Source organism: Carassius gibelio, chromosome A6 (assembly GCF_023724105.1).
Source record: "Carassius gibelio isolate Cgi1373 ecotype wild population from Czech Republic chromosome A6, carGib1.2-hapl.c, whole genome shotgun sequence".
NCBI classification, from domain to species: Eukaryota; Metazoa; Chordata; class Actinopteri; order Cypriniformes; family Cyprinidae; genus Carassius; species Carassius gibelio.
In genome coordinates this window covers 17,608,109-17,633,350 of record NC_068376.1, presented here as the reverse complement: position 1 = coordinate 17,633,350, position 25,242 = coordinate 17,608,109, and the positions used below count along the sequence as shown (strand labels likewise).

At 36.6% G+C, this 25,242-nt stretch overlaps 1 protein-coding gene across 1 annotated transcript in view; it reads right to left on the bottom strand.

The window, feature by feature from the left end:
* LOC128015111 (lipoma-preferred partner homolog) overlaps positions 1-25,242 on the bottom strand; it is a 92,989-nt gene that overhangs the window by 5,695 nt on the left and 62,052 nt on the right. The window contains exon 4 of the mRNA XM_052598802.1: positions 17,326-17,495. Coding sequence (XP_052454762.1) covers positions 17,326-17,495 — 170 coding nt within the window. The remainder of the gene's footprint in view (positions 1-17,325; positions 17,496-25,242) is intronic.

Here is a 25,242-nt window from a genome sequence, read left to right as displayed (position 1 = left end):
GTCATATGTTGTATGTACTTTACTGTATGTTGAACAACGTTCACATGGGAAAAAACAGGGTAATGGGTTTGGAAAGAGGGTGAGTAAATGATAACAGATTATACATTTTGGCTGAACAGACCCTTTAAATCCGTTATCTATCAACATTTAAAAGATTTCCTTAGGATAATAACACAAGTGTATCTCTGTCCTCAAATGCCTGAGGGAGGTTCTTATATAAAGCATATATAGTGCGCAATGGAATGAGAGTGAGATCTGATTAGCTACTCTCTGATTCACAAACAAAGTCATTATTCACTCTCGCTTTCATTCTGCGAGAGGCGCAGCAGTAAATACGTCCACTTTCTGATGACTGCAGGCTTTTCCACAGCCACGGATACCGGGCCACGGGCCAGCTGATGACTTTTCGCTCACATTCCTCTTATTAATGTCCACCCCGAGCCCTGGATTTGTTATTTCGATATTTCATATAAAATAATCTCCTATCCCCTTCCCTCCCCTTCTGCCGAGCAATTACAGCAAAGGATGGTGAAATCATCAGTGTGTGATCAATTACAGAATGACTTTCTCTTCGAAAGCATGTGTGTGAGACTGTCTTCGCATGAGACGCTATGATGCACAAATATTTCCTGGATTTCTCCATTCGGGATTCGCTCGCCCTGACACATCTCAGTATGTGTAAGTACTCCAGGCTACAGCTGTCCTCTTTGGCTGCCTGTCTCTTTGGCACAGCCACTCAGCACTGTTTTCAAACACAGACTTCCATGCCTACAGTATGTGCATGTGTGGCAACACTATAAGCCATCATGTTTGCCGCACCAATGAGCTCTGATGATCAGGGCTGACAGTATGATCGTGGATATCTGCTCACACTAAGACTTTGTGATACTGATGATAAAGGATATCTCTATTTTCTGGGATTTGGTCGATAATGATTATTTGATGATCATTTGCGGGGTGTTTTTGTGCTGATACAGTATCTTGGCTGGTTATATAGGCCAATAGTGGACAACTGACATTTTCTTGACATAAATCTTCCATTGAAGGGTCATATTTGCCCCTGTAAATTGGTTTCCCGGGGTATTTTTTACCTTTATAAGGCATTTTTCTTCTAAACATATTAATTGTATGCGTCTTTTATGCCAAATTCTTATATTTAATCAATAAATGACCACTATAGGGTTGTTAAAAATAAAACAAAATGCGTTCTGCATACTGCGGAAAAGCATGCACTCTCAAGACTTGTTTTTGCATTTTTTTTCCTTCAAAATGAGTAACATACTAGATAACATCAGCTTACACACTACGAAATGGTATTTCCAAAGTAAGGTCACTAGTTCTAGCCAAATTATAAGCTACTGTAGCATTGCATACACAGCAAAATATGCACAGAAAAGATTTAGCCAGTTGGAGGATAAAGTGATAATTTCTAATAAAAATAATATATTTTTTAAATACTAAAAAAAAACTGTGTGAGGAACGGCAGTTATGTGACACATGGTGTTCCTGCCAATGTACTGTACAGTGTTACAAATCCACTTATGAATATATCCGTCACTTGGAACAGATCTGTAGTATATAGAGTTTTCAGCTGCATGGACAGAATTTACTGGAAAGAGTCCCATGTATCAACACAGCCAAATCCTGTTTGCACTGCCTGTGCACTGGGATCATTCCCCATGCTCTCGTTTCACCGGCAAGCTGACGCTGGGGTCAAAGGACTGGGCCCTGAGCTCCTACGATCTGCTCATCATTATTCGATCAAGTCAGCTTTAGAACAGGTGTGTCAGAGAAGACTGACTGCTGAGGGGTCGCCAAGGCTCAAGAAGGTAAACACGTTTCTAATTTGTGTCATTTCTTTCACGAGCATAACAGAAATTAACATTATTTCCCAGAGCAACACTTGTGTACAAACAATGTCCGTTCCGCAATCCTCTGCAAATCCTGGAAACGGATAAAGCCTTTAATAAGCTTGCTGCTGAGAACCCTTGAGGCTTGTCTCATAACTCTGAGGCAAGGAAGAGGGGGAGGGGAAATACAGAAAGACAGACAGTCTGTATATAGCCTTTAGGAACACAGTGTAATGCCTAACCTGAGTCTTTGTGCGCTTTTTTTTTTTTTTTTTAATGGATTGAACCAGAGTCTGGATCCCTGCTGCTCGCAGGTTTCTGAAGAAACGTTTGAAAACAGGCTGCTTTCACACTTCAGAGAAGATTTCTCACAATACGTTGTGCCACAGTCATCGGATGAACAGCGCGACAGTGAAGTCAGACCTCAGTCAGACCTCTCTTCCCAAGTTTTTCATTTTGCTGCAGCTTTTATCTTGACGTTAAAGCAGTTTTGATTTACATGCTGTGGATTTACTGTCCGGTAACTTTCAAAGATGGTTTAGGAAAATCTGCACAGAGCACCGCTAATGGCTTCTCTGGTGGAAGAATAATGGCTTGGAGAGCCACTAGAGGGCACTAAACGTCTACTCATGCTCTCAATTTACTCTTCTGCTCTGCCTGAGTGTAATATATTCACATATATTCCCCTTTTTTCAGCTTCATACTTATCTCTAAGTGTTTACCCAGAAGGCTAAACAAACGTCTAGGCAGATGAGGTAGAATGAATTTAGGTCAGACAGGTCTTTCTGAACGAAAGGGTGAGTGGAGAGCACTGAAGTCAATTGTAGCCTCTTCTTTCCCTTGTTGCTTTTTCGATTTCCTGACAAAGTGCTCCAACACTCTCTCTTTCTTCCAGTCACTCTTCTTTTTGTGGGTGCAGCAAAGCTAATCTCCAAACACAACAAAGAATGCCCTAACAGGACAACTTCGCATAGTTCTGGACATAAAAATGACTAAATGTAAATGAATGATGATACTTATTTAAAGACTGATGTAAATAAAACAGAAAGCAGACTGTCTAGATAGGATGCGATAAAAGAAGGTGAAATGTGAAGAACAAAATAGTGAGGAACAAATCAATATTCATGAAGGAAAATAACACACACTCTGTGTATACTGTAAGCATCAACTGTCAATTCATTGTGCTCTTTGTGAATTAAAGCAAAACACTCTGAAGTTACTGGGTGTCTTCTTTGATAGGAGGCTTTATCAATTTTACATTATTCTCAGTTAGCTTGGTGGCGTGGATTTGTTTTGCGCAGAATATTAAAACACCTGTACCCTTCAATGTCACCCTACCAACTGCATTTACCTTAGAAGCTGTATCCAAATATCTTCTCAAATCTAAATAGTTTTAAAACCAGAATGGGCTTTTATATTTAATTTTCAAGCAATGCCCTGAGTCGTTATAAATATATCATGCAGCATTTCACATAAATCTTTCTGATTATCTGTCAGCACCGTTTTATAATGTAAATAGGAAAACTTCACAGAAGAGCACCTGTACGTGATATGAAAATATACAGACGCTGTCCAGAAAATAAATAAATAAATACATAAAATAACTAGGGAAATTGTGTGGATCAAGAAATAAAAAACTGAAAAAGCAAACCCTATGAACTCACTGACTGTAGCTGAGAGGTCAAAGGTCAGTAGGCTAAATTAAGAAAAATGCATTAAATTATTAGCCAACTAAGATTGCAGGCATATAAATATAGATATAGGGCTTAAGAATGAGGATGACAGCTTTAACTAGTCTTGATAGACGGTAATGGGTGACAGGTCGACAGAAGGCCATTAGCATTGAGCAGACAGAAAACCAGACTAGAACCAAACTGCCGCTTTGGATCCCTGGGACTGTGAGGTGCTCAGGGAAACTATCTTTTGAACTACTTAAATAAAGAGAGTTAAAGGAAAGAGAGCTACAGGGGGTTGGATATGAATGCAGAGGCACTGAGCCAAGAACTCTCAGAGTCTTTTCCCAAGACATCACCCCGCCATTATATTTCAGAGACATTCCTGTACTGACTTCACTGTGGTACTGTAGTTACCTCAGACGGTTTCGCTGTTACTGTAGAATATCCAAATATTTCTTAAGCATCTTTCTGTGTGGAATTTATTTTTAAAACAATCTTATTAAAAGCTATACTTGCACTTTTATGCATCCGCTTATTAAAGGAAATTTAAAGTAAAAGATTCTGATGTTGGGCAATCACAAAAAAATGAGTGTCCTTGATAAAGAAAAAAAAAGGTTTTAGTCTGAAATACATGGGGCAAGTTCTTAGAAATATACTTGTAGTATTGATGTTGATTTCATATGCCTTTTAAAAACTTTTATACATTATAAAAAAGAAAAAGCTCACAAAAACTGTAAAAATGTCATGCCGTGTAACCATAAAGTAAAAGAGTTTGTTTTTATACTATACAAACCCAGCCACTTTGAATAATTCATTGAACAGACAATAATTAACCATTTAATTCAGGAATAACAAGAATTGTATTCTTAATCTATTTTGAACAAATTAATAGATCTGGACAAAAAAAAAAAAAAAAGGCAGCATGTCATTGATCCTGTACTTTGTCTGGTCCCCTGCTTTGTCTTCATTTCCTCTCCTAATCAGTATTCATGCTGTCTGCCCACCTTAACATCAGCTTGAAAGCAGAATGTGACTGCTGTAGACACATGGCTCCAGATCCATCTTATACTGGAGCCAAAATACAGCAGGCAGCACTTGAACTGACACTTCATCGGGTCAGCTTGGGGTCACATATTTTCCTCCTATGAAGGAAGTGATGCAAGTTTGACTTTAAGAAAGCTTCAAATGGTCACATGTTCTGCCTGGTTACAAAATTACAGGAGAGACACGCAAGTAAATGGAAATTAAGCGCTGATCCATAGATACACACAAACAGGAACAACAGCATGAGGAGGGAAGTTGAAACACAATCCATGCAAGTGCTATCTAATTGGGTCTCTCCTTTGAGGAATGCCAGCCAGTTAATCATGTCTGAATACACAGAACTCAATTAGTAGCTTGCTAATGCTAATGCAGACAGATATAAATATTTCATAGCAGACGACGGCAGAGAGCTTCGAACGTACGCTCCGCTGCTGTACTTCTAACATCAAGCAAAACAAGCAGGGTGGATTCACCTGTCTCCATCACCCTCTGTACTTCAGCGTGATGGGAGAGCGTGGGCAGCGCTAACTCTTTCAAGACGTACACCAGCTGCGCCGGTGTGAGGGCAGCTCCAGAAAGGTGCTGGTGTGAATTTCTGCCTGTTCCCTACCCTTAACATCTATCAGATCGGGCTGAAGGCAAGGTGGGAAGCGGTGTCACTCGCAATCACAAAGGGAAGACAGGATATAAAAGAAAGCTCAAAGACATTTCTTCCGTTTGTGATCTTTAGTGCTCTTGTAATTCTGATGAAAATTTACTTATGGCAACCTCGAACAGTCTTTGAACCTCGGTCAATAAACGCCACTTGAACTTTATTAAGAGCTCATGTAAATGTTGCTGAGGAGCTTTGTTTTCAAACTCTAGTGTGTTATCACCTTCCTCCAGAACAATGACAGACATGACTGCTGGCCAAGTGGGTGGAACCTTGCAGTGTGGAAGAGTGTAGCCGATGGGAAGCTTGCATCATGGTGCAGAGGACATCTGTTACCAGAAGCCTCCGCTGAACATGGCAAAATGTACCTCACTGGGCCACCCTGGGAAAATGTCTCGGACATAGCCTGAAAAATGGCCTTTGTGGTTCCATTATACTGTATGGGCTCTTTTAAATTACCACACATGTCTTTGTGTTGAATAACTGCAGGTTCTTTTATATAGAAACACTAAAAGTAAATTAGCTATTATGGTATGATTTTTTGATGCAAAGCGATGATGGCTGCAAGTGTTTCTTTGGAGGTAACCATTGCTACAGTAACAAGAACACAATGATTGAAGCGCTTCTTCCCTCCTTTTATTGCAATCAGTGCTCTTATACAATCTAATTAGTATGATACTGATTTCACCAGGTTAGTACCCAGTCACTCCCATGACTGTATGTGTGTGTGTGTGTATGTATGTGTGTATTATATATATATATATATATATATATATATATATATATATATATATATATATATATATATATATATATATATATATATATATATATATATATATATATATATATATATATACTGCAGTGTATTTTTGAACCAAAATCTATTTTCGATGCTTCAACAAATTCTAACTGACCCTCTGATGTCACATGGACTACTTTGATGATGTTTTTCTTACCTTTCTGGACATGGACAGTATAGCGTACACACAACTTCAATGGAGGGAGTGAGAGCTCTCGGACTAAATTAAAAATATATTTTAAACTGTGTCCTGAAGATGAACGTAGGTCTTACGGTTTTGGAATAACATGAGGGTGAGTTATTAATGACATCATTTTCATTTTTGGGTGAACTATCGCTTTAACCCTTTAACTGCCGCTCGACCAAATGGTTGAGCACATTTTGAGTCACTATATTTTATTGAGAGGAGTACCTAACTTAATTCAAGCTGATTGAGCCATCTCTACCATCTGGTAGAGGTATGTTAAGCCAAAAAAAATCAACAGCATTTGTCACAACACTTCTTCTTTGATGGATGTCAGAGAGAAAGAAATCACTCCTGCCATGTAAACTGTTTTTGGTGAAATTTTGCAAGGTAAGCATATTTTTTTGACATATTACACTGTAAGAGCCCTAACTTTACAAAATTATTTTACTTGGTGCCATGAAAAAACTTTAGTATGTTTTCAATAATTTTTCAAAAACGTGCTCAACCAAATGGTTGATTTGTCACTTTATGGTAAACGTAGAAAAGCTAAGCTAATGTTTTAAAAATTATGGGACGTGTTGGAAAAAAAATACATTGAGTGTGGTAACTAATGACATAAGGAGATAAGAAATTCAAACAAAAAATGCTTTTTTCTTGGTGGGGCAGTTAAAGGGTTAAGATGTGTACACTCACATGTATGCTGGAAACTGTTATTACTTTTTGCTTGAAGGTTACATGGCCTTTTTAAAGTAATTTAAATAAACGTAAGGTAACACTTTAGTATAGGGGAAATTCTCACTATTAACTGGTTAATGCCTATTATTAACACGGTGGTTGTTTATAATTAATTATAAAGCACACATTCTGTATGACCATATTCTACATCCCTAACCCTACCCAACACCTAAAGTTAACAACTTCCTTACTAACTATTAATAAGTAGCCAATTAGGAGTTTATTGAGGCAAAAATTGTAATTAATGGTTTGTTAACTGAGAATTGAACCTTGAAATAAAGTGTGACCAAACTTTCCTTGAAAATAATTTTCAAAATCATGTGAAACTAACATGAATGTAAAGAGTACATATCTGAGAAAACCTGTTTTACACTTTTTAAAAGATTTCCTTGTCTTGGACACTCATATTTGTCAAAGACCCAAACAGTAAAATCAAATTCTCTGGAATGCGCAATCTCATAATGGTGATTGCATTTCTCCCCATATTTTCTATGAGAGAGTGTGCAGTAAATCAGGCAGTAATGAAGCAGGCCATAGGGACCTGGCCATTTATCTAAACCAGCCTCCATCCAACAAGTTGTCTGGATCGGAATAATCATACAGTAAAAGTCAAGGAGGAAAGATGGGGAAGGGGGACCACGTTAAGCACGCCTGATTACCAGAAATTATGATCTCCACTTAATTAAGTGCTCCAGGCAATTAAGTGTTCTGACAGTAGTAACACGAGCCGCCTGGCAGGAAGAGAGCAGTTTCGACAGGGAAGAGATCTGCAGGGTGCCACAAACATAGCACCTTACTAACATAATTAACCTCAACGCCATTCAGCCCTGCAGTCTGCCTGCTTCAAAAAACAGGGCCATCTCACAAATGAAAGCAGTCTCAGCCATTAGTCTTGTTGAGTTGATCAGCAGCGGGCAATTTACATGAAACAAGAAGGTATTTACCTCTTGTTGCTCAACAGCAGGGTGGCCATTTCCTCCGCTGATCCTGGATTAAGGACTAATTTATTGGCTGTTTAAATGTTATTGTGTATTTAACATCATGGTTAAGGATAAGCTTAGTGAATAAGATCAAGACAAGGTTGATCTGCTGAACCCCTGGTCAGATTTGGTTAATCTGATCAAATCTCATATTAAGAGACTTACTCTGGACTTTGACTTCTGACAGCAGTTCACTTTCAATTTCAGGTAGTCACAGCTATAAAAGTTCAGTTCAGCTGTAGTCTGATTATTAACACTGTTAATCGGTTCCTGAAACTATGGAAGCTTGTTTTGTCCCACAGTAAAAAAAAATAATTATGTGTAACTGCATCATTTTACCCTACAATTCTGACTTTTCCTTTTTGCAGTTGTAAGAATAGCAACTCAGTTTAAACAGTATAAACGCTTTTTGCAATTGTAAGTTTAAATCGCAGAACTCTTAACTTTTTTTTCTCTGGCCTGTGAGATGTTAACTCACAATTAAGAGACTTAAGAGAAAAGTTGCAATTATCTTTTTTTTTTTTTTTTTTTTTTTATTGTATTTAATTATTATGTATTTTGTGGCGGAAAACATAAAAATATAAAGAGAAAAATAATTGCAGAATTGACTTTGAGTTACATTGAGTTACAAGTTTATAATTAACAATAATTCTGAGAATAAAAGTCACAATTGTGAGTAAGGTTGGAAATCATTAGAAATTTTCCGGTTCCGGTTTCACCTAACGGTTCCGGTTCCGGTTCCATTAAAAGCATAAAAAAAAAGAAATAAATAAAAATAAAAATTGTAGTAAAGAAAAATGCACAATACTCATCAACTCAATACTGTTTATTAATTACTGTCAACTTAATTTAAAAGTAAGTAATTTAAAAATTCAACATTTATTACCGTATAAAAATTTTCAGGTTCCGATTCCGGTTCAATTTAAATTAACTATTATTATATGTTTTTCTATTTTACCTTTGTTGTATGTAGTGTTGCTGGAAGGTAGTAAGTAATGTTGAGTAACGCTAGTCCATCAATCAGCATGTGATTCAATGTTGATGTTTTTTTACACTATCAATAAGATTTTGCAATCAGGAATAAGTTGGTTGGTCAAATAGTCCCTTGAGGGCTGAGACACTTGTTCATTTCCCTAAATTAATGAACTACAAACTGTTTTACTTAGAACCATGTATACACACGCTGTATAATTTTCCTATTTTACAAAGAATAATGCAGTCAGGAGATGGTGTAATGCAATGAGTGGTTTCCACATTTTTAAAAATTTAACATGCGTGAATATAAATATTTGCTATCACTTTGTTTATCACTCGTGAAATGACCTGTACACTAAATAATATATCCCTCATACTTACATAACAACAGCAGTCTTTGTATTTAGTGGTCCAAGTTGAAGTCAGTATGTATATTAATGACAATATGGGTCAAATATAATGTTATTAAGTGGCGGCAGGTGCAGCGTGCTGCAGGTACATGTACAGTCAGAATAAACGACGTGCACAGTTATCAAAGGCGCGAGTGCGCGTACCATGGGCGTAGGTTTGGTCTCAGCTTTGGTGGGGACACCCCCATAACCCCCCATAACACTACTGCTAGTTTATTTTTGTGGCTAGCTAGTTATTTTGCCTACTTACACTCTGACTCTGCTTTATGAAAAAGCTTCTTATGTCCCCTTTCTTCTTTTTGGGTGGCATCTACAAAGTACAAAAAGGGGCAAAAAACCCTGGAATATTAAAATGTTTTTAATCTGGCCTTTGAATGTGGCAGAGAGACAGCCCTTGTAACTTACCGTCGTCATTGTCAACATCCGCGCGCAAACACACCCGCTCGCTGCTAGTGCAAGCACAAAAGTAGTCCCGGTCTGCGCATGTAGCCTGTCAGATACCCCGCCGCCAATCAAATTACGGCTTTTCTTGTACTATCGTCGTCCTGGCCGTTAGAATCGATCCAAATAGCAGTGCAAAGATCCAAATAGCAGTTCAAAGGAGCTTGCTAAATATTGGTGGGGACAAATTTGTCATCTCAAAATATTGATAGGGACTGTTACCTAGCGTCCCCCCCCTAAACCTACGCCCATGGCGCGTACAGTCATAGAAAAATTGTGTTCAGCAGTTAATGTACTCGGCACACTACGCATCGCGGCGAGTCTGTGGAGTGCGCGTCATTCGAAACAATGTGATCAGTAATTAAAGAGGCAGGGCAGCGTTTCTGTTATTCGGCTTGTGACATCCTTTACAGGAAACAGGGAATCATCAGAAGACCAGCACAAGGCTGCTGACAGCGCTTGGTCACATGTCACACCAAAACCGTTTTCAGAACCGAAACTTAGAAATCGCTCACGGTTCCGGTTCTTTTAAATAAACAGAACCGGTTCTGAATAAGATAAGAATAAGAAATTGTGAGGCATAAAAGTTCAATTGCCAGAAAAAAGCATGAATTGTGAAAATAAAAGACACAATTATATTTAATTTATTCATTTATTTTCTGTGGTGAAAAAAAAAAGATATAAACTAACAATTTTGAGAAAAATTGTTAATTCCATGACAGACAAAAAACTTGTATTTCTAAGTAAAATAAGCTTCCTTATAAAATAGTGGATCACTCCAAAACGGAAGCTGGAAGGCCAAAAGAAGCAATCAGGCTGAGCGGATAAATATGAATAACAGTTTGTGACATAGACACTGGCCCATGGGGGACTTGACCAAAGAGTTGAGCAAAATATTTGAGACAGAGAGAATTTTTATGTTCCTAAATATTTATGTAGAGGAGTAAACACATGTCAAAACTGATCTTGCACTAGGGGAAAGAACCACAAACTGCACTTCCCCCACTAGCACTCTCTGTACAAAGCTCTTAATTTATGATAATGAGCATCATCCTACAAACTCATTTGGAGAGGGGACACATAAATTTGGCCTCAGCTGTGCAATCTTTTGTACTATGTGTTCATAAACCATGGGAAAGCATGACTTGTGTGACCATTACAAAACTTCTTAAAGGGGAATTCTCAGAACGCATTTTGCCTGCAGATAGTGACATATATATTTGCTTTAGCACTGATTCATTAAAGGAATTATGCAAATCCAGTGTCTGCAAGCCAGTTCTAAGTGTTAGGTTGTGGAGAATGCAGCAGACTGTCGCAATGTGGCATGTTTTCGTCTGTATCAGCTGATGAATAACTGTTGCCATGCTACACAGAAAATGTGGGTTAATGATGTGATGCTCTTTAGATTAGGTTGTCATGTGGTGTGACTTTCCCCGAAATGAATGATTTTTAAGATTTAAGTCAAATTATCAAATAAAAAGAGTATTCTTTTTATACTGAATAATATATACTACTGTCCAATTTATAGTCAGTAAGTTTTATGCATTATTTAAAAAAATAATAATAATACTTTTATTAAGCAAGGGTGCATTCAATTGATCAAAACTGAAAGTAAATAATGCAATTGTTATAAAAGATTTCTGTTTCAAATAAATGCTGTTCTTCAAACGAATCCTGAAAAAATGTAAGGCAGTTTCCAAAAAACAAAACAAAACAAAACAAAAAAAACCAAACTTACAAAAAAGCTTCATTTTCCATTGAGGACCGGAGTAATGGCTGCTGTAAATTCCATGATTTGGGCCACATATCACTGGACTGATCTGAGCCACACTCCTCCCACCAACAATCAGCCCTCATATTGTTTTTCATGATAAACGCCGTGACATCATTGCCACACATGGCCCAGCTCTGGCTGAAAGGGTACATGCCATGTCACATTAACAGGATTAGAGACCACTTCATGCTAAAAGCAGGATTCATTTAGCTGTGAATAAGTTTAGCTGTATTGTGCCATATTCAAACAAGCAATGATAAGTTGCTGATGGGTGGAGCCAGGGAAAACCACTGCACAAAGGCTGATTATTGCTATTGTGCTTTGTGGATCAGTTGCGATGCTGGGAGCACACGAGTGATAAGACGACGGGAGAGCAGGAAGCAGATGAGAGATAACAGAGAATCTCCAGCAGGCAGCCTTCCTGTCTATTACTGAAAGGAATGAATGATATCTAGTTGCACTGTTCAAAAGTTCTGTTGTCTATTGCCTAGAGGCGGAAACATGCTAATGCTATCAGTGCTGTTCCAAAGAATATGTAAAATAAGAGATTTTAACAAATGGTCTCGTATTTCCTGTTTGATGCTATAGAGAAAGATTACTGGATGTCACTGTTTGATAGCCTTTATTTCCAATCTAACACTTCAGCTTCCTTTTGAAATTAAAATATTTGCTTCTTATATGCAAAAATATATGTAAAACAATAATAGTAATAATTATACCCCTGAAAAAAAAGTTTGGGGTACGTTCTTTTTTAAGGAAGTCTCTTATGCTCATCAAGGTTGCATTTATTTAATAATACAGTAAAAACAGCAATATTGTGAAATATTATTACAATTTAAAATACCTGTTCTCTATTTTAATATATTTTATCATTATCTTTCATAAAACTTTCTTATATGCTGATTTGGTGCTCAAGAATAATGTCCCACTATTATTTTTTAAACAGTTTTGCTGCCTAATATATATATATATATATATATATATATATATATATATATATATATATATATATATATATATATATATATATATATATATATATATATATTTTTTTTTTTTTTTTTTTTTAATTGGCAAAATGATTTGATGATAGAAAATTCAAAAGAGCAGCATTTTTTTATATGTAAATGTTTTGCTCAAATAACACACACACACACACACACACACACATACTCTAACTACTGTTTTGGTGATTTGGTGAAATTTGATCCTTTTAAAGAAAGGAGGAGAAAAAATAGTTACAGAATGATGTCAAGATGTCTTTTGATGACAAGATTACTTTGGAAGTCAAGAAAAAGGAAGAAGTATTTAAGAAGACGTGACCAGTTTACCAAGAAGTTGAAAAGAAGATTACAATACAGTACAATTAGTCTCTTTTCCTTAGAACAAAGTAAATGACAATACATGCATAACAGGTGTTTTTCCCTATTGTATCTCCCTAGTGGCAAACAGAGCAGTAAATGAGATGTTTATATAGGAACAATGAAGATATGAATGCTATGATCCTTTCTCTGCAGATAAATAAACTGATAAATAATGTATAATGTGCATTCTTTCCATCTTAAAAGATTCCTAGACTGACTCGCTGGCCTCATTTGAAGTTTTCCCCCAGCTCACTGGGGAACTGCCATGTCTCTATAGAGACCAAAGTCTCATGCTCATTCTCTAATCGCACAGAGGCGTCTGACCCTGAGGATGAGGAGAAAAGAAGAAGAAATTACTTTCATTAAGAAATTCAGATTTCTTCCATCCTTTTGATCTTGTGCCAGAAGAACATTTATGCTGATGAAATGCATAAATAAAGTTCTTAAATTATCCCGGCCCCTCTTTAGCGCATGGATCCAAGTTGGAAAACTTCCAGAGGAAGACAAGTACAATCATTTGGAGAGCTATCGGTGTAGTGGGGGTGATTCAAGAGATGGCCTGAGTCACCGATACTTCAGCAGTTTATGTGATTCATCTGTTGAAGAAGTACACAAGCAGACATAATAGTCTGACGCTGTTCTTTGGACTGCTTTGCACTCTTGTTACTTATACCCTATTTCCCATTTCCTATTTCCATTTTGAGGTTCAGCAATACAGAGCGAAGTGAAAGAAATATATAAACTGTTTCTCTCTGTATATTGCATTGTGGTTTAAAGTACAGGGAAAAACCACTGTCAGACATCACTCATCGAGGGACAGTTCACCCCAAAATGAAATAGTTTTCTTTTGTGTTCTGCAAAAGACGAAAAAAAGCATACAGGTTTGGATGACGGTGAGTAAATGATAACAGAAATGCAATTTTTGGGTGAACTATCCCTTTAATAGCTAAAAAAACCCAGCAGCAGTCAAAAAACTTGCACTGCTATGGTGTTGAAATTCATCATTAAAGATGTATAATTTCCAATTCGCCTATGCTCCCTTGAATATTCAGCAATGATTCTGGGAAACTGTGACCTCAATTGAACTCCAAGCTGGCTCTGTGCCCTAGTCACAGCGGTAAGTGTAGATGATTTAGTAAGGGTTTACTGAGTGGGAAGGTGGTTTTGGCTTTTGTGACAGTGCTGGAAATTTCTCTGGATTTTTTCTAAGCCACTTTGAGTAGTCGGCAACAAAGAAAAGCTGTGAAACCTCAGCGTTAGGGATAAATGTTTCAATTTCGAGAACTTGCGTTTCCTACAATATCAACTACCTATGATGCAACAAAGGCTCTCAAGTAGTCAAAGTGATCCTCATCACCCTAAATATGAAAACGTTTAACTATTTTTCTTGTTTGGTCCAGATATAAAGAACACAGAAACTCAGAGTGAGGTAAAAAGTTACAGATTAGATTAAAATATGTTATATTTTGTCAAATTGGTGGCTAAATCATATGAATTCATACATTTTTATGTTTTTGTATTATCTGCTTAAGCCCTAGTAATGGTTGTTTAGGGGTCGACTACAGTATATATGCAATATTGAGTTATTAATACAAATTGTGTGGTCAGTCATACAGTGTTGCTCTGGTCAACCGGGCATCTCAAGCATCTCAAGCTGCCCAAACCAGGGCCCACATAATTACCTTAGATTTGGTCAAAGATGCCATAGCACAAGAGGGCGTATAAATAGAGCAAAAACGTATATTTTTACATGTTTTCGCTTTTAAATTTAGTGAATATAAGTAAATAAAAAAAATGTCTGATATATAGTTGAGTGTAACTCTGGTTTAGACCATTTAAATGATTAAACAAACCTGACCAATATTAACGATATTCTGGCTTCTTTGAAATTTGCATTGTCTGTTTAAAAGAGAAGAACACGAAAGAAAGTGCTGGCTCAGTAATACAGCGGTTGCTTAAAATGGAAATAGGGAAACACTACGGCCACAACAGAAACGTAAGTAGGCTACATGTGCAACTGGAAATGGAAATAACACAAGTACAAACGGGAAACAATGATGAAATAAAAGGCAGTTTGAGGAATGGCCTGGTTTCTTTGTGAGTTGGACTAATACTTATTTTTGGTGCTGACCGACTGACTGGTTTCATAATATTATGCTTACAGTAAAGACCGATCAAACAGAAATGGCCTTTTCTGCACTTTTGCCAGCTTGGAAATGAGTCAGTATGTGATCCATTCTTTCTATATAAACACCACAATCAAATAGAGATTCCTTTTATAACAATATTTCCCAGAGCTTGCTCTCTTACATAGAAAGAGCCATGGATGAGAAAGGTCAGACCAGGTTATTAGCGGCTAAGTGTGAACTAATTTGATTGACAGGTCTTCCAAAAAAAATGTGGTTGTCGAAATTGTGTGAAAGAGTTTGTGGCATTACAGCCTTTAGCACTTGCTGGTTTTTATTTAAAATAGATTTTTGGATCATTCTGGCCCCAACGTCTGGCTAGAACTACACCATCTGTTCTAAAATCCATTTTTTTCCCATTGACAGCCATTGCAAAATTAGCTATGTATAAAATTAGGATGGGAAGAATAGCCAGCGATGTCCCACTATTAGAGACCTCTACTCAGAACTGCTAACTAAAGGAACGTAATACTCTAAAACTCTTAATGTAATCGTCTCCTACACAGAGTAGCTGAAAAGTGCTTTTCAAAACAGGATTTAAAAAATGTTTTGTAATAATCACAAACCAAATATGATTCTCAAGACTTTCAGTGTCTACCAGCACATGTAGATGTTGCACAGCTCTCAGATGTGGGAAAACATGCTCAGAAAGTTTGTTCGCTTTTTTGACAAGAAACTCCTAACCTCTAGTTCGATGAGAAATGTGAATTTTCATTTCTTACTGTAACTGTCACTAATTTCCTTTTCTCTTACCATTCGCCTGAAGAAATAAGAGAATTTTCAACAGATATTTTCAGAAACAAAAAACCGAAGGTGGATGGTGAAGGTAGAAAAAGGAGGCCCTGATTTGGTTTGCAATCTACAAAGGAAAGTAATCCTATCTGGCAGTCTAATGTGATTTTAATACTCGTGATACACCTAAAGTGTGATTTGCCCATGTGAATGCTTATCAGATGTATGAGATGGAGTTGAACATGACGCTTGGTCCTTTGCATGCGAGGCCACTGTTTGTCTAATCTTTATGCCTCTTATGGATTTGACTACCGAGCTAACAACTGTGAAGCAGCTTATCAGGGAAGAATGAGGAATGTGACAGGAATAGGTGAATGATTATGAAAAGAGCAATGGTTTGGGTAACATTTCTGAAAGAACCTAAATCCAGCTTTTACAGAGCCAGATGCTCCTGGCAGATCTTAGACAAGTCCTCAGAACATGGAGCTAATGAGAGCTGAAGCTAGCTTCATATGAAGGAAACTAGAGCATCAAAGAGCATGCAAACTAGTGTCGTTGAAGTATTTCCTCCTGGATATGTGTGTAGAAATGTGCTGAGCGGCACGTAAACCAACAGTACTGTATGACAACAAAAGATGAGGTCACGATGTATCATTATATATATATTATATATATTATCTATCTATCTATCTATCTATCTATATATATATATATATATATATATATATATATATATATATATATATATATATATATATATACACATGCATATACTGATATATATTTGACACAAACAAGAAAAACTTTTAAATATAATAAAAATTAAGTATAATTATTTTTTCTTTTTAATGTGAGTAAAGTTATTTTATTTTTGTTTATATACATACTTTCATTCAAAAGTGACAATAAATAATTTTACACACACACACACACACACACATATATATATATATATATATATATATATATATATATATATATATATATATATATATATATATATATATATATATATATACACACACACACACACACACACACACACACACATATATATATATATATATATATATATATATATATATATAAATTATAGTTGTCTATAGCTAAAAGTGAAACTAAAACAAAACCATAAAAAATGTGTTATTTAAAATAAACATTAAATGAAATCAAATATATAAAAACATTTTTATTTCTGCTACAATAATTCTCATTTTAATTTAATTTAACTTAAAAATTATAATCAAACTGAAAAAAAAACACAACTTTATTTTCACATGTTCACCAACCTAATGTAATAAGGCCAAATAATATGTGTATGTGTATATATATCTATATACATAAATTTAATAAATGTACATTTAATTTTAATAATAATATGTAGATTATAATTACATATGTATGCATGACTGTTGTGCATCTAGCAGATATTTTGTGTGACTAAGAACACTTGTACTCAACTATTAGTGTAGGAGACCCAGTATGTGCATACAGAGCATTGAGCGGATTACACTCACAATATAGCAGGGTTCACAGTAAGCCTTCTTTTCCACAGCATAAAAGGGCTTTCCTCTGAGCTTTGAGCCACAGGTCATGCAGATGAAGCAGTCCACATGGAAGACCTGGTCCATGGCGGTACAACCAGTTCCCTCACCGACCACATTCTCCCCACAGCTTGCACAGCGACCTGCAAAATACAGCATTGGAATAATGGTTCAGATGCTGAGCGAAAATGACATAAGCTATAACAAACATATTCAATACTATAAAACACAAACATCATATGGTGTGAGAGACATTCAAAAAGAATGCAGATGTAAAAGTTAAACACATATGTATCTGCCACTTTCATGTGAAAGCATTCTAATTAAGAAGAGCTATTTCAAGTGGTGATATGAGTTATTCACCCTTTGCTCTCCCACAAACCACAAGGTTTCTTCATCTATTTTTTTTCAAAGAAGATGAGATTTACAATTATAAAGAAAACTAATACTTCAGCTTTCAAGTTCATAGATTATCTTGAATAAACAGTGTGTCTGTTGCCTCTTTCAAGCCAACACATCTTTGAGGTACAACCAATGATCACAATCTACTCTACTGAGTAATTGCAAGGCTTGTGGATAAAAAGAATTAAAAGAGTCAATGTCAAAAGTAACAGAATATGAGGAGCATTTCTAAAGTTAGATTGATAGCATCTCTAGGGGATTTACCCCTTTAAAGTGTTTGGATTTCTCTTTTTAAAAAGGGCAAAGTAATCGGTTGCCCTACAATTGTAGAAATCTAAGGCGCTTAATAAGGTCAGTCGCTTAACAGGGTCTATAGTGAGCTGATTTTTTTCCCTTTGTGAAGAAAATGGAGCTCAATGCATCACCACTTGCGCAAATACCACACACCATAAATCAACTCACTCATCAAATGTGAAAACACGTGCAACTTCTCACTCAGATGATGGCAGACATGTAAAGAGCAGCTCATATCCAAACGAATCACTAACAAATTCCACTGAACCTCTGTTCAGATCAAAATTCCCGTAGCCACATATATAAAGCCACATATAATATCTCTAATGGGATGAGAATAGGATTAAACAACGTATTGGCATATTGACACACACTCAATCTTTTCATGATAAAATGAAACTTTGGAAGTGGAAAGAGCATAATCTTTGTGTTACAGGGCATCTGCTATTGCACCGAAAAAAGATCCTGATTGCATATCGTGGGACACAGCATTTGGATATCTGAAATTGAGTCGAAGCTATCTTTAATTGAGCTTAAGATGTCTTCAACTCAATGCAAAGATATCTTCAAACCAATTAATGACGCTAGCAGTTTAATTAGCAGTATCCGCTTTAAAGCCATATCTTATGGTGTTTTCTTTTTTACACATCTGAGGACAGATAGGATCTCAAAAAAAAGAGAGAGAGAATGTGAGATATAATGAATTAATTTACTTAACTTTAGTAGTTCCTCATTTTTCTTTTCTCTCTCTTTTGTGCTTCATTTAAGCCTGTTGTTAGAAATGATACACTCTCTGACTGCAATGACAGCCAGAGTTCAAGCTTGTCACAGACAAAAGGCAAAGCAGTGAGCAGGAGAAATATCAGACACGCTCCCCTTTCCACCGCTGAAGCTGTCAGCGGCATCAACAAAACAGACTGAACTTTTCCGCTCTTCAGATTAGATATCAAAGCCTAGCTGAATATGAGCACCTCTTCTCAACAAAGTTTTAATCGTAGATAACTCTCCTCACACATGTGGATTAAGACATCTCTTAAATGATATCTCTTCAATTCAGTCGATGCACTGCGAAAAGTCATTTTTTAATCAATACTTTTATCTTGTTTTCCAGTAAATAAAATAAATAAATAAATGATGATCATTAAAGGGGGGGTGAAATGCTATTTCATGCATGCTGAGTTTTTTACACTGTTAAAGAGTTGGATTCCCATGCTAAACATGGACAAAGTTTCAAAAATTAAGTTGTACGTTTGAAGGAGTATTTTTGTTCCCAAAATACTCCTTCCGGTTTGTCACAAGTTTCGGAAAGTTTTTTTCGAGTATGGCTCTGTGTGACGTTAGATGGAGCGGAATTTGCTTATATGGTTCCTACGGGTACGTCTGCCGGAAGAGTGCACGCTCCCGTAGAGCACAGCACTGAGAGCACAACAGACATTCACTGATCAGAGCGAGAGCGTCGCGAAATGTCAAAAGGAATGTGTTTTTGGTTGCCAGGGCAAGACAACCCTGCACAGATTACCAAAAAAAAAACAGCATTAAGGGACCAGTGGATGGAGTTTATTTTTACAGAGCATCAACGGAGTTGTGCAAGTGTTTTTGTTTGTTCCCTGCATTTCGAAGATGCTTGTTTTACAAACAAGGCCCAGTTTGACGACGGATTTGCGTATCGTTTATTTCTTAAGGATAATGCAATCCCAACGAAAAAGGGTCACGATCGTGTGTTGGAACCGCAGGCGGTGAGTAAAACTGCTTAAAATATCTCTGCCTCCTTGTTAGTCCGTCAGCCTCCCATGCCGGAGACCCGGGTTCGAGCCCCGCTCGGAGCGAGTCGTTGCTGCTGCTGCTCTCGTTCAGTTTCAGCCTCGGGATCTGATTCTGGATCATAAATAAACGCCTGAATCTGACTGTAAGCCATGGTTTGTTTTGGATGATGGTTTTTCCCTCACGGTAATGTCACAGCTTCCACATGCTCTCAACGCAAAGCCTACTGGCGCTCGTGATTCTTTAGCTCCGCCCAAACGTCACGCCTCCAGCCGGTCGTGTTTTTCCGGGAAAAATCGGTACAGACTATCTTTCTCTTATGAATATAATAAAACTAAAGACTTTTTGGAGTTATGAAGGATGCAGTACTACTCTATAGGTACTCAAGATTAACAGGATATTGAGTGAAAACGAGCATTTCACCCCACCCTTTAAATAAGGTAAATTACTGGAGAAGCTAAACTGACAAAGAGACAAGGAGAAGGCAGTTTAAATTAAGTTCTTCTTGCTGCTGTAAACAAGGATAAATATAATTTATATTCTCTAAAAACAAGTCCTAACATCCTTGATATTAAGCTATTTTACTTCTTACAGTAGGCGCTGTAAATGTACACTGCAATTTGAAAGTTTGGGGTAAGTAAGATTAAGGTAAGATTTTTGTTTTTTTTTATTTAGTACTTTTATCAATCAAGGATGGATTAAATTGATCGAAAGTGGCAGTAAAGACAGTTACATTGCTACGAAAAAGTATATTACAAATAAATGCTGTTCTTATGAGCACACTGATAGTAATTAAGATTATTTAATAATTTCAAAATACTGATTTAATTTAATAATTATTTCTTGAGCATCAAATTAGCAAATTGACACGATTTCTGAAGGATCATGCGACACTGAAGACTGCTGGAAATTCAGCTATGCTATCAAAGGAATAAATAACATTTGAAAATATACAAAAATAGGTTATTTTGAATGTAAGGATATTTCACAATATTTGATCAAATAAATGCAGCTTTGGTGAACATATAGAGACTTTAGTAACATAAAAATAACCTTACCAAGCCCAAACCTTTGAATGGTTTAGGATTATTTCTTTCTTTATTATTATTATTTTTTTTTACAGAAAATTATATTTTGCAGTGTGTAGAGACAAAAGCGCTTAATGATTGATTCTGTGGGTAGCAGAATAACTTCAGTTAAAGGCACTTTGAAATGATCCAACACAAGGTTTCCATGCACTGTCACACCTGTCTACGAAACAACAAAATGTCATGTTGATTCATAATTACCACTGAGCTCTATGTTGTGAGCCCCATGTTGAACTGTCACTAAAACTAATGTGAGCTACTTTGCTGACGCTGATCTCTAGATCATTTCCACTCAAACCCCGCTGAGCTGTACCTGCAGTTGGGTTCTGCTGAGGAACAGCACAGAGCAGGCGGAGGAAATCAAGTGGAGCCGTCTGCCTCCTGCAGCTCCTCAGCTCCTAAAGGTAATCACTTCAGATGGGCTGAAATAAGAGCGGCTCTGGATCACAGGCCCCTCTGAGCCAAACAAGTGTGTGAGCGAGACAAGCGCAGAGAAAGAAAACAGTGGACGTGAGTGAGAAATGCGGCTAAGGGATGAGCGCAGGTCACCCTTAAAGTCTGAGTGGAGGAAACCGTTCGGAAATCTTCTTTCCCCTTCAGTGAAATGTGCCGTGGACTGACAAGATGTGAGAAGAAAGAAATCCTTAAATGCCTTTAGAGCAGTTCAAGTCATTTCTATCAGGTGAAGGAGCACTTCATCAGTAAAAATACTAAAATCTGCACTTCTGACCTCAAAACAATAACCTACGAGCAGTGTACAACTATCATTTGTATATCGGATATCTATATATATATATATCTATATATATATATATATATATATATATATATCTATATATATATATATATATATATATATATATATATATATATATATATATATATATATATATATATATATATATATATATATCTTATATTAAAGAGCCTCTCTTTTACAGATAAAGATAAATAATGAGCTGAATATTTATTACTGAATATTTTTCTAAATGAGCTGAATATCCGCCCCCCACACACATCCTTACACTAGTTTGTAATATTATTATTTTTTTTATGTTTTTGAAAGACATTTTCTGTTTTCTTTTATGCTCATCAAGGCTGAATTTATTTAATAAAAAATAAATAAATAAAAAGTAATACTGTGAAACATTTTTACAATTTATAATTACAGTTTTCCATTTAAATATGCTAAAATGTAATTGCTTACTGTGCTCAATTGTTATCAGATATTATTGGTGCTTAATAATAGTTTCATCAATGTTGAAATCAGTTTTTGCTGATAAATATTTTTGTATATACATATATTTTCAGTATTATTTGATGAATGAAGGTTCAAAAGAACATTAAAATGTCTTTAACTTTCAAATTAATTTTATGCATCCTTGCTATAATGAATATATGAATTGCTACATGAATAACCAGTAGAACAGTAGCCCACACTTTGAATAGTTTCGCATCACGGTTTCAACAAAACTGTTAAGCAGAAATCTATTTTCAGCATGCCTAATATACACTTCCATGTATGACAGGGCATTGATTTATTTTTAGGTCTGTCACAGTTGTTTTATCTTAATGTTGTATTATCAATCCGGTTTCCGCAGGGTCTAAGTCACATTTCTCTCAATATTAAAGTCAGTAGGGAATACAGGATGATGACCCACAATAATTACATCGGCAGCTGCAAAGAAATCTCTGCAGACACAAACAAAGTCAAACACACACACAAACACACACACACACACTAACATTATGTGAAGCCTAATTGGTACAGACAGGAGATCAGAATCACATTCTCACAACCGTCTCTCTAAATATGGGACCTAAATGTGCTTTGACTCAATTGTAGCCACAAACATTTCTGGTGACTCAGTCACTCTCTGAATGAGAATAACAGAAAAAACTTTCTTTTTCAGTTAATGAATCTACACATTTTTACTATCAGCTCACCAATGGAGGAATCATGCAGCACTGCAAAATCACTAATTGAACACAATAAAAGGCTGAACATAACATAGCATAGCCTTGAACTATATTATACATGCCAGATGCAAATATTATGGGAAAGGACAAAGATAATTAAAGATAATTTAACCAGACACAAATCCATATAGTGGAAGATAGAGTGGAATTTTACATTTGTTTAAATCTTCTAAATTACAGTAGCATTTAAATGACCTAAAGAAATAAAGGCCACAAAACCCTCATTTAGATTTGAATTAGTCATCAAGTAAAGATCACAGAATCAGTAAGTGTAATATTGCAAAGAAATGTGTAATGCCATTTTGGATTATGTGATTAAAACAGAATAAAATGAATGAAGTACTGTCAAAGGGCAATCCAAATCGGGTGTGCACCAAAGGCGGACCAAACAAGCGTACCGAGACCTGCTTGTGTTCTCGGTACGCTTTCAAACGAAGTCTGGAGCGGTTCGTTTGTGGTGAGAATGTGATCTGAACTCGAACAGACCCAATTTCAAAAAGTACTGATCTTTTTTGGACTAAACCAGCTGCCGTAGTAAGCTGCGCTGTGCATTATGGGATGAGGAAGTGTTTGTTGACAGTTTGCACTTTAGCAAGGCAGCTCGTGGACAAACTTGGAGTAGTGAGGAGATGCGGAGCCTCATAGAAATTTGGTCGGATGACCATGAGCATGTCAGAGTTAAAAAGAATTAATGCACGCCTCCGCTTGAAGCTACGAGCGATGCCCGCTCGCCGTTTGCAGCGCATTAGAACGTTATTTTCAAGCTGCATCCGCGCTTGATTATAGAAATGTATTGTTTGCATATTGTGGTGTATACTTATGTTGGAATTTTCCTGCAAGTAAATTCTGACCAATCAAAAAACAGTTTAGGAAATACATCATGGCCAATGAGTGATGTGGATATTTTCATGTTACTGCATTTTGGTTAGTTTCAACTGGTTCGGACCAAAGCAATCAGTGTGGTGTGAAAAGGAACCAAAAAAGCTGAAAAATGCTACAATATATAATTGTTTGCCCTTGGTTCGGACCCAATGAACTTAACTAGAGATGTGAAAGCACCCAAAAACTAGTGATCCTGGTGCACAACGTTAACATATTTGCGATAAAAGACCGCAACCAGATTCCTGCATAATGAAAGTGGCATTTGCACATCTCTATGGATCTCAACTGGATCTGAATCTCCCTCGTAACACTGGGCAGAATGAGCTCATGAAAGAGCCTTTGCTTTCCCCTGTGTCCCCTGCTCTGGGAATGGAAGGCGAGTCTTCACATTAAAACTTCAAATAGTTCCTTTGTAACCAGAAAGGGTAGGAGTGGAAGAGTTCATTTACACTTTATACACTTTCTCTTCTGTCTTCACCATCTCTATGAAGCCTCCACTCTTTCTCGTATGCAACCTCAGAAAAAAAGAAGAAATAATAAGGATGGAATGAAGGAAGAAGAAAGAGGCTTAATGTGTTGCTCACAAGCCTTGTGAAAGGCTTAAAGCAGTTAGGCATTTTAATTGGATAAAAGGAGAAGATTAAAGAGTTCTTGACGGCGTTCCATTAATAATTGATTTCTAATGTATTTGTGGTGGCAGGCAGATGCCGTTGTTTGGCAATGGTGGATGTTTTGAGAGGCAGGCCTGCTAAGATTTCCTGCACATCTCCGTCTCGCCGCTCTTTGTTTTCTCATGCTGCGATGCAAGAGGGATGTATGAAAGGCGGCGCGAGCGCAAGCAGCAATTTTGATCTTACATCGCCGGAAATCAAAGATCATGCATGTAAAGAGGGAACGCAAAGAACTTTTTTGTGGAAGGCCAAACTTTCCTGACTCGCTAAGAAAAGAAGGTGCGATTCTTTAAGGAGGAAACACAGCCTTCTCAGTACTGGAAGACAAAGCACATCGTGACAACGCGCATGTAAACAAATAAACACAACAGATCCACAACACATACTCTGGGCTTGCAAGAACTTTGTTGCTTCAGAAAGAATATTTTGCGGTGTAAACAACAGAGCATTATTAGTCAGAAATAGTAGCAATAATGGAACACAGATTCCCACAGATATATTCGTTTTGTTTTTTAGGAACAATAGCAAACACCACATTCCTGCAGCTGGCATGAAAAAAAAAAAAAAAAAAAAAAAAATCTGCATTCCGTTCTAGTAAATTATGCTGCTCTAATTCACAAATTTATTACAGAAAAATGTTACCAAACACACTTGTTTTTTGTTGTTGTTGGTGCTGTTTTTTTTTCTCCACACAAAAAGATGAGGAGAAAAATAAATCTGTTGTGACAGGATCTGTTTGCAGAGAATTAAAAAAAAGAAGGTAAAAAGTCTTGCCAAATATTTATTTATTAGGGTTGCAAACAAATATTATA